This window comes from Erigeron canadensis, chromosome 4, assembly GCF_010389155.1.
Source record: "Erigeron canadensis isolate Cc75 chromosome 4, C_canadensis_v1, whole genome shotgun sequence".
Taxonomy (NCBI): Eukaryota; Viridiplantae; Streptophyta; class Magnoliopsida; order Asterales; family Asteraceae; genus Erigeron; species Erigeron canadensis.
The window spans coordinates 31,286,280-31,297,513 of NC_057764.1; the positions used below are offsets into that span (position 1 = coordinate 31,286,280).

The 11,234-nt window shown below is 36.0% G+C and overlaps 2 protein-coding genes and 1 non-coding gene across 3 annotated transcripts; all 3 read left to right on the forward strand.

Moving 5' to 3' along the window:
- The first annotated feature begins 586 nt into the window (after positions 1-586).
- On the forward strand, positions 587-658 carry TRNAD-GUC. The gene has a single exon. It is a non-coding gene; the product is annotated as a tRNA-Asp (tRNA).
- Positions 659-834: 176 nt separating this feature from the next.
- LOC122597400 lies at positions 835-9,714 on the forward strand. The gene is made up of 13 exons (XM_043769999.1): positions 835-988; positions 2,194-2,301; positions 2,403-2,576; positions 2,954-3,457; positions 3,732-3,867; positions 3,943-4,296; positions 4,661-5,676; positions 5,759-5,844; positions 6,242-6,460; positions 6,973-7,101; positions 7,760-8,122; positions 8,913-9,028; positions 9,390-9,714. Exons 1-13 carry the CDS (start codon positions 881-883, stop codon positions 9,512-9,514), a joined length of 3,438 nt encoding a protein of 1,145 aa, XP_043625934.1. The 5' UTR covers positions 835-880; the 3' UTR covers positions 9,515-9,714.
- Positions 9,715-10,811: 1,097 nt separating this feature from the next.
- On the forward strand, positions 10,812-11,234 carry LOC122597401. Its single transcript, XM_043770001.1, has one exon. The coding sequence runs from the start codon at positions 10,812-10,814 to the stop codon at positions 11,232-11,234; it is 423 nt and encodes a 140-aa protein (XP_043625936.1).

Here is an 11,234-nt window from a genome sequence, read left to right on the forward strand (position 1 = left end):
GTGGAGAAATTTCGATACACTTTTAATTTTATATATATATTTTTACACACAAAAAAACGCGACAAAATTTTTAATTTGTTTACACTCACTAAAAATGTAAACAAATGCAATATGGTTTGTAGTGAACATATGAAAATGAATAACTCCCACTGAAATGGTACATGATATGTTGGATTTGGTTTTTGTTTTCCGCATTAAGAAACAAGTTTTGATCATGACCAATGAAAGCAACTTTCCCTTTTTTTTTGAAAAGTAACCTTTTATTTACAACTCGCCAACTTCCCAATATAGGAAGTGGCCAATTCTCCCTTTTACGACCTGTAATGAAGTAGTTTACAAATCAAAAGTTTATTTGCATTTCAATTAAATAAAAATAAAATCCATCTATGACAAAAATTTGACTAAATTATTTGCATTCTTATAAAATTTTATATAAAAAAAACTTAAGTCTCGAAATGTAATGAAATATACATGAATATCTTTGTTGTGTAATGAATTACTCGCGGGAATAAAATGAGAAAAAAAAAAAAACTAAAAACTAACACCTTCGATTATCTATCTCAGATGCGTTAAAATAGATGTACAAGTCGTTGTAGTATAGTGGTAAGTATTCCCGCCTGTCACGCGGGTGACCCGGGTTCGATCCCCGGCAACGGCGTACCCTTCTTCTTTTTATTTATTTTTATTTTTTTCTTTCTCTCGTTAATAACGACACGTGTCATCCATCTGTATCTATTTTTTTTTGTTTTGTGTTTGGTGGGAAGACAAAATACAACTATTTTCTACATTTTGATTTCGCGCCAAAACTTTCAACTCTCCTTTCCTTTTTCTCTATCTCTCCATCCACACACAGTGATTCACACACACAGAATCGACTACTATGACGGAGCCGGTCGCCGCCGCCGATAAATCCGACGGACTGGATATTGTTTCGATCGGAAAACTATATGAAGGTCCTTGGGAGAAAAAGTATTGGAGCTCATCTAGGGTTTGTTAATTTCGATATCCATCTTATCTATCCTTTATATATCTATATCTATTTATTTCGCACGTCCTGTATATATATATATAGTTTTGTTTGTATATCTATTTATTGTATGTATCATTGTATTGTTTAGACCTAAGATAGAATCTGAAACAAATTAAATTAGGGGCGGTCAAATTCAGACAAATCTGTACAGATGAATATTGTATGTGTGAACCAAAATATATATATATATATATACTATATAATAAAGCAAATTCACTTTTGATTATAAAGCAAATTCACATTTGATTTTAAGTTTTAACAATGTACACATTCTAATGCATGATGTACTATTCATCATAACCACATTACATCAATAACTTCTACTACTCACTGGCGCCACCACCACCAACAATGCCACCACCACCGCCGCCTCTTCCATTTTTGTTGTGGGGCATGAAGTAATTTTTTGGTGTATGCATCGTTCTGTAATGCTTCTATTAGGTCAACACAGATAGTTGAATAGTAAGAAAACTGTGAAGAATTTTCGGTTTGATGTCACGTTTTGCATATTCGGTTTAGGTTTGTGCCGATTCATGTAAGATGCAAAAATGTATGTAGTGAAAGTTTCAAAAACTAGTATTTAACTGAAGTTTTGAAATAATATTGTGGCGAAAGGTTGATTACTGGCCAACCCTAACTGGCCTACAATCGGCTGTAATGTGGGTTCATATCGGACTCACTTAACGGTCGTGGCTATAGGGATGCCTGGGCTTATACCCAACAACTTGTGCTATTTGTGGCGAAGATGCTCAACCCATTACTAATTGAGCTACATGCTATCGAGATAATATTGAGCCATTGTGATTAGACATTATGTCAGTAAGGGAATGCGACTTATTGGAATGAACTTGCATAGTTTAATACACCACTAGTTTAGAGTAACTAAAGTCAACAGCATTTGTAAGATTATTTGCTTACTACAGTAGGCACATTTTTCATTCATACGGAAAAGTTTGTTGAGTAGATAAATTTATCAGAGTGGCTAAACCAGTGCAATATTAGGAATGAAGATATGGATAAAGAAAGTAGTAGTTATTTCCAACCCCCAGATGGTACTTTCTCTTGTAAAATAATAGTTTGTGTACGCTAGAAATTAGTGCCTGGTGAGGAGGCTGGTTATTGCTATCACTATTTAATTTTTCTATATACTTTCATGTTCTCAGGGTAAAGACCGGCATCCATATCCAGTTGGATATGTATCTCTGCGGGCGAATAACGGGAATACCTACAAGATGGCAATCCTTGAGGGACTTAAAGGACCCGAATTTGTGGTGTGTGGATAATACCATAGTATTTTAAATCTTGTAAGACTTTTTGTTGTACTCACTACTTCATAGCGACAATATTACTTACGATTTTGATAACTTTACAGATTAGTTCAACAGATGGACAATCTAGTTCTGGTCAAACTCCAGATATTGCATGGGATGGCTTTCAAAAAAAGAGCTGTGTTCGTATAAAGTTTTGGCGAGGAAAGAGATTCTCGTGTAAGATAGATGGCGCAGAGGTAGTTGTTTTGGTTTCTTCTGTGTACACATTCAAGTTTGTTACGAGTATAATTTTTCTTTTTCATGTTTTAACTATTTCATTAGTTATTTAAAGTCTATTTACAAGGCTTGTATTTCGACTGTTATAATTTACATTTCCTAATATTTCACGTTCTTACTAGAAGCAACTGTAAACAGAAGGGCAATACTAGCTAAACAGATCGGAATGCTTGGTTATTAAAACATAAAAATAGTTAAACTTTTATATTATCAAGTTATCAACTCAACCATTAACAATTGGTTTTAATAATACGTGTTTCACATCAGCCATTAACAACTGATTTTCTAGTATTCCTATATTCCTAAATTTTCTGTTTTCGTAAGTGATGTAATGACATATTGTGCTACCTGCAATTTCTCCCTTTCAACAATGCAGCTTTTTGGGTTCAAAAATCCACTTGTCTCGAGGTTATTACGGGGATTGAAGGCAAATGTCAGCGAAACTACAGAGCAAAGTTTGCAATCTTCTTCCTGTAGCGATGTGCAGCCAAAAGTAACACGTGAACATCACGCTGATGTGGAACCAAAGTTGGTTAAAACTTCGGGTAAAGAGAAAAGGAGTAAGAAGCGTAGAGAAGTTCATGTGAAATCACTCAGTGGTACCAATCCTAAAAGAGGACGACCTCGAGATCCGATACAAAGAGATGATGGACCACATTGCAGCCAGAATGAAGAGAACAGTGGCCTGGAAACGGTTTCTTGTATTGGAAATAATAATTCTGAATTGTTATCAGTAAAAGATGGTGCGCAGTTTGATACTTCTATCACTTCTGAACATCTTGAAATGGAGAAGTGTATGTCTGCCCAAGATGTTTCTACAGGTTCCAAAGATCTTATATTAATTGGAGAAGGTACCAACTTGTTTGAAAACCAGGAAAATGTAAGTGTCATTTGAATGGTATATATTTTCTCTTCTAATAGCAGTTTACACATGTTTTAGCATATGTGACTATGTGAACCTGTTTAGTTATTTCCTTAGGGGCATTTGCATATACCCTAACTTAAAAAGGCATAAGGCTATGACTATGCCAGTATAGTAATTGCTTATAGATACATTTAATTACCATCAGCTCAGAGTTCATATTGTTGAATTATATATCATTTACTGCCTTACTGGTAGTTAGTTAATGTAGCACGGAAACACTCTTTCACAGCTTGACGTGTCGATGTCGAACCGCACACTCACCTCTATGAAGACAGATGAACAGGTTAACTTACCAGTTCAAAAAGATTCTCAGATGTTGAATGATGTGGACCTCTATGCACCTGATACTTTGGATCTAACCTTAGGTATTTGATATATTTTGCTACTTTTGATCTTATTCCCTAGTCTAGTGTTGTAGATAACACCATCTTTTGATGCAGACAGTACATGCATTCCGGAGGTGGAGATCCCCAAAGAAAGTACTTGTGCCTTATATGAAAAGTTACATTCATCTTCAATTCCAGTTTCTGAAAATTGTGTAACCGATTCACATATAAAAGATGAGATGATTATTTCCACCGGAAGCGAAAATTCTGAGAAGAGTGATTCAGATCCACTTGGACATGAGATAACCAATTCAATGATGACATTACTGCTTCCCCGGGCTCTTCCTCTTCTCAGGACTTTCTCAAGAAAGAAAAAGACCTCCAAAAACTGTACAAAGAAAGATCTTTATGGAACAACAGAGCATCAAAGGAAAGAAACTGACCTATGTCAAGAGGATGTACCTTCAGGTTCAGTATTACACTGACATTAGTATATATAATTTCTGTCTACCAAACATAAACGCCAAACGAATAATAAAAGTTTACAATGGGATGATATAATAATTGGTGACTCAGGGGTTCTCTCTTTTGTTTAGTTTTTCTGGTATAGTTTAATCTAGAAGCAAAAGTAGTAGTAAGTTAAGTCACAACAACGTTACCAGGAGCATTATGCTGGTAATACTTAGGAAGCTTATGTATTTATACATAAAGTATAAAGGAAAGTGCCATGTATTATGCATTTATGCCTGTTTCTTAAGTCTTTTATTTCTCTGTTTTTGAGAGGTTTGTATATTATGCTAATTCTGTGTGGCTTTCTTTACTGAACTGGCAGCCAAATATTCTGAGCAAATTCAGTTGGAAAAGCTTACTGGTGAAGCTCATATTCAAGAGAAACTCTTCACAGGAAAGGATAGCTGTAAGAAAAAGGATGATGCTGTTCTTCTCCCAGGTACAGATACAAGTACGGTTGCACCTGGTTTAGAGGATTCAGTAACTGTTGCACCTGATAGTTTTGAGAACGGTCAATTTGAAGTCATGGAGAGTACTCAGGCTGGACATGTTGAAGATACTGTTGAAGCTGATCAAGATACTGTTATGAATTCATGTACCGATGAAGGGATCCATGTGTTTCCTAATAATCAAGCTAGTGAAGCAGTAGAGGGATTTGGAGCTGCTATCATGTCTTCTATGCTAACTGTTGATCACGGAGCTCCAAAGGAAACAATAGGTTTCACTGTAGGTGTTGTTGATGGCAATGAAACACGCTCAACCGCCGATGTATCTGCCTCAAATACTCAAATTGATAAGTTGAGACATGGAGAACAAATTGACAGACTTCAACTGGATAGAGTACCCACAGGGCCTAACGGTGCACAACATCAAGACGATATTTTTCCTCCAAACTACAAAGTTGTTCCAGAGGTTTGTGGAGAATCAGTGAACCGTGAAGAACAATGTGAAGCCTCCGACTCCACCGAATTGTTTGAGCAGGGTCATCAGGAGGTAGATGGTTCACTTTTAGATCTGCAGGATCAAAGAGCTAGTCAACATGTCAAGACTAAAATGGTGCACAGTAATAAGGAAGCCAAAATGTCATCCAATGATGAGTTAGAGAATGTATTTGAGCATTTAGGTTGCTATGTGCATCCAACACCAATCTCAATGGTAATGTTGAGAACAAAAGGGAACGAGGTATTCATATGTGTTTTATGTGGATCTTTGATGGAAAAAGACAGAACCTTGCTCTTTTACAAGGCATCTATCGAAGGAGAAAGAAGAGGTTGCCCTTCTATTATTGGTCATACAACAATTGTGTCACCAATTCCAAGATATGCATCTGGCAGACAAGTAAGTTAAAATATTCCATACTTGTTATGCCGATGCATTTCAAATTCACCAATTTCAACATAACATTTTTTTTTTGCACTAGATTTTGTTGGATAGCTCAAGTTTGCAGTTTACTCCAGATGGAGAATGTCTTGTTCTACTGAATGAAATTAAAGCTCCATACTGCAGGTTTGTTACATAAGTGCAAATATCTTAGGTGGCATTTAGACCCATTTATTTACAAGTGGGTCATGTTAGGCTGTTTTTCTAAACGGGTTTAGGGGATCATAAATTTAGCTAAGAAAGGGAGTGTGTTAAATGGGCCCAATGGGTGGAAGTATTTTTCGTTCATACATCTGCCTAATTCTGCATATTTAAAGATTGTGATTATTTTGTAACATTATGTTGCTGATTTAAGCATATTTAATGTTTTAGGTACTCATGAAGTTCTTTCTATGGAATAGTCAAAAAGTGTTTATACTTTTATCCTATCTTGACCAGAAAAATATAATACGTAGTATTTGGTTTTGTAAGTTTCAGCTTACTGTTTGAGTGTTAATTGAGAACATTTCATTCATACTCTTAGGGAAGGCAGTGTGAACTGTTCATGTTCACCTTGTACATCAGATTGTTTCGAGAAGAATGCAGTAAAAGTTGTGCAAGTAAAACTTGGCTATGTTGAAGTGGTATGCAAACTAAAAACCACTAACAACGTATGCTCTATATTAGTTTGTGAACCTAATTATCTTGTTGCTGCTGAAGATAGTGGAAGAGTGAACTTGTGGGCCATGAACTCACCTTGGAGGTTATCATCTATATTGACTTCTGTACTTGTTTGCTTTACCTTTGTTAATTTCATATGACATATGGGTATCTCACTATAGAACTATACACTGTAAAAGAATGATTCTATGTTACTTTTCGCAAGAGTAACAGTTCAAAATGGGCTAGGGTCATAAGGGTCAACTCATCAACGCCTTTTGTGTTCTATAAACAGTTAGTGCATTAGTATGATATCAGAAACTGTATTTTCTAATAATATCATATATTATTTTTAATTAAATGATTTTAAGTCTATTTGAATTCACTTTTGGCCACTTTCTGCTTGTTTAACCATTTGACCTATATCATGTTTAGCTAAATTTTCTATTGCACATGTTTGACCTTTTGTCAATAAAATCAAAACTTGACCAACCAGTTAATCCATTATCATATATCTGGCTTGTAACTGCCACCACCGGCTATGCCACCACCGGCTAATAGCACAAACATACCATTAACTTGTATGTGATATGCATCTTTATGTTTCTTTTCCAGTGCACCAACAGACCAAAGCTACTTACCATCATCTGATTGCATGCCAAACTATATAGTTGAGATGAAGAGAATACCAAGTTTTCCATCTCTCATTGTTGGTCACAGTGCATGTGGGGATTTCTTCTTGTGGTAAATGTTATTTAAACTTATGGCTCTAACTTCTCATTTCCTTATTTAGTTTATCTTATATTTTAGTTAACGTTTATAGCACATCTTCACATGCCTTCATCCATTTCATCCTTGTAATGTTAAGTTTTGGGCTTGTGGCTAGATAAACAGCATATGCTATTAACTTTGCACTTAAAATAGTTTTGGATCAGTTGTATTACTTCATAGAAGCTATTTTAAGGTAACCTAGCATCAAAGTTTTTTTACATAGCATTCATGTTTCTGTTGTACATTCTTGGCTCTTACATGTCTCGCTGTCCTCCCCGATACAAATTAATAGTTGGTTAATATTTAGGTGTTTTGTTTTACCCAAAGAATGCACAAATTAGTGTTGACGTTCAACCTATCATGCAAAATCATTTTTACAAGTTTTTTAGTGGATTTTTATGCTTCCTTTGAAGCCACCTTATCTGGTTTAGCAGCAGCTTTTTCGAAGGGCATAAACTAGCACACTGAACAGAAATGGGATCTCGATATAAATTAATTTCCGAGAAGAACATAATTCGGAAAATATTATGTCCCATTTGAAATAAGTTTTTAGTGTTTGTTCTAGCAAAGAGTACCAGTATAAATTCAAGTTGTTTGGGACCTCATCCAAGGAAATGGTCACATTGTACAGGGACCTACCACGAAGAGCCCTTGTGTCCAAGTTTTCAGCTCCAGGAACTTCATCTCTTCCCTTCCTTCCTATTAATATATATAGGTGTCCCAGTCAAGCTTCTTTTACCACAGATGCTTGTAGAAAGAACAAAGTTGCAGATATAATGGAGGAAACACAAAGGTGGTCTATGAAAACAGACTGCCATTCTTCACTTCCAATAAATGAAGACCTGTCCCTTGTTCTTCTCATCTCCTCTGTCTCAAATGTTGATCTTCACAATGACTATCTATATAAAGATTCCGGAGTCACTCCAGCCGGATCCTGGAGCCTAGCATTGTTGGCCAAAGGAAAGCTGGTTCAAGAAAATTCTTTGGATCCTAGGTAACTATATAAGATCTATTATAATAAAGACTTTTTGTTGGTAAAAGACGTAATATTTATATGTTAAAGTTGGACATGGAAAGTTGGAAAATACCAGGTCTAGTTTTCAGAAAATTAAAGTAGAATCTCTCTAAATTGAGTGGAGGCTTATATCTTGTTGGGTGTAAACCCATCTCACATTGGAAAAAGAATAAACACTAAGCATGTATATAAGCTTGTGGGCTACTTTCTCTGTCACCATATGGTTTAGATTGGAACCCCATTGGGCTTGTATTGTGCTTGATGAGTTGGGCTGGAAATGGTCGTAACATACCTGTTCTTTAAAAAATGACACACAAGATGAAGAATACCAATGAATGTATACCCTATAAATTAGTTTAGTTTAAGTCAAGTTTTATGCTAGAGGTGATAATTTCTGATGATATGTAAGGTCAGATGCAAAAGCTTCTACTTGCAAGGGAAATGAATCAAATGGCCAGTAAGTCCTCTAAAACGCATTTATATACACAACTTTCTAAGCTGTTTTACCCAACAATTTGGAGCATTATTTTAACTGTTTTTATGAGAATAATAACAGATGTAAATTATATATATGTTCTAAAAAATGGACAAAATAGTGTTTGTGGGCCAGTTAGCCCCCTTTTGATCCGTGCCAAACCGACCTGTTTGACTTGAAACTGTGACCTATTCAGCTCATCTTGCTACCGCTACTTTATATGCCATCTGTTTTCATCCTTGAATGCATATGGTTTTTGTCTATATAACCGAGATGTAATTCTATGGTATGCAGTGCCACCATAGCTGGTGCATCAGCAGGTTATGGTATAATAGGTACAAGAGAAGCTTCTCTATACATATGGGAAATGTCGACAGGTACTAAGCTCGGTTATCTGAGTCATTGCAAAGGTATGCTTCTTTTTTCTTTCTACCTCGTGCCTAAAAGTGCAGTTTTTCTATATTGAAATGTCCCAAATTTTATGCAACATACCTAAGGGCCTTTTGCCTAGCGGTATTGGGGTGACCCATCAGCCTGGAGTTTATGGGCTGAAGTCTCGCTTGAGGCAATTGGTGCAAAGTATTAGGTGGTTGTAGGTGTGTAAATTGTGCTTTTCAAAATTTAAATAAAATGCAACATATTTTTGGAGATGATTTTAGTATCAATGGATATGAAATGCAATTGTATCTCTCTTGGAAACTAGATCTAATGTAAAACTTTTCGCACAATTATAGCTTCTAACTGTTTATACTTGTATGTCTGTGAAATCAGGAGCCACGTTGTCATGTTTGGCTGCTGATGACTCAAATTCTGGTGCTTTTGCAGTGGCTATTGATGACAGCCAGCTGCAGGTATATATTCCTGGAACATTAGCAAATAGTAATAATCATGATTAGACGAGGTAATTAATTTGCAGGCCACAACAAAGTTGTGAATACTTGTATATGAGCAAACGAAGTTGGACAAGTAATTGGATAACATGTCCTTTCTTTTACTAGATCATGTAGCGTGCCCATACAAGTAAATTTTGTAGTAGAATCTGTAATTGGGTTGACCCGTGAATGTTTTTGTCCTTATTTTGAGTTTTATCACTAAATAAGGGAGAAATAATCCGTTATGGGACAAGGTCGGACTATGCACGGTTTGAAAATATACTGTGGAATCGCGCATATAGTCCAACTTTTTAGGAGCACATCATTTCTATGTAGATAGCATCATATATCATTTCTTAATACATCATTATTTGGTAAATTGTAAATATCATGTTAATAAGTTTAGTTGTATTGAAGGATTTAGTAGTTGGTAGACGTAGATGATTACATATATACATGTGGGGCAAATCTGAACTAGTTTAGTTTTGGATTTTCCTTTAAAGCTTATTCATTTGACCGAGCTAATAACCAAACTATATATAGTTAATCGATCAAAATGTGACTATAAAGAATGGATTATTATGCAAATAACCTTCATATGTAAATCGGTTTATTACTTTATTAGTTTATTTTATAGCCACGAAAGGATAGTAAAAATTGATATAAAATCGATAATTGACCAATTGTACGAAACTGTACGATCAGGTCAACCTCCCAGGTCACAACTTATAATTAAGAGTTGAAATGTTTTTCCGTATAAAACACGTCACATGTATCATTTTAATTATAATAATTTAATCAGACAATTGTTGAAAAAAGCAATGCATAAGAGGGAGAGTGGTCAACGGTATGGTGGCGGCATGGCCAACCCACCGAAGTAACACCGCCGCCATCAAGAAGGCATGAAGACGGCATGGTGGCTGGCGGGCTTAAAGCCCTGCGCGGCTTGGAGGAATTTGACCGTTGGGGGGAGCGTGCGAGGTGGGTTCCAGCCCATTTTTTGACTGTTTGAACCCAAATTAAAAAAAAAATAAAATTTCCCTACCTCTTTATCTATAAATATACATCATTTTTAACTAAAAAAATCACCAAATAAAAACATATCTTCACACTTTCACCAAAAAAAACACCACATTACTAAAAAATGGATTCTTCTTCCTCATCTTCTTCATTTTGTGTTCCACCGGAGTTAGACAATTCGTCTACGGGGAGTACTTTTCAGTTTTTTAATCAAGTGTACGCCAAGCTTGAAGATACCGGCACCTCTTCCGACACTCGTAGGTATATCGATCGAGACCGAGAACAAGCTCACGCGATACTAATGCATGACTACTTCGTTGAAGACTCAAAGTTTAACGAACCATTTTTTCGTCATCGTTTTCGCATGAGCAAGAGGTTATTTTTGAAGATTGTTGGTGATATTAAAGCTAACTTTAGTTACTTTCAAGAGGGGTACGACGCACGGGGTAAAAAAAGTTACACCGCTCTTCATAAGTGCACATCAGCGATCAAACAACTGTCTAAAGGTGAACCTTCAGACGCGTATGACGAGTATTTATGTATGGCTGCCAGAACGGGACGCGAGGGCATGGAGTACTTTTGTGATGCGGTCGTCAATTTATATCAAAAGGAGTTCTTACGTAGGCCGACATCTCATGACGTTGCTCTCATCACACAAGCTCATGAAGAAAGACACCACATTCCAGAAATGCTTGGTAGTCTTGATTGCACACACATCGAATGA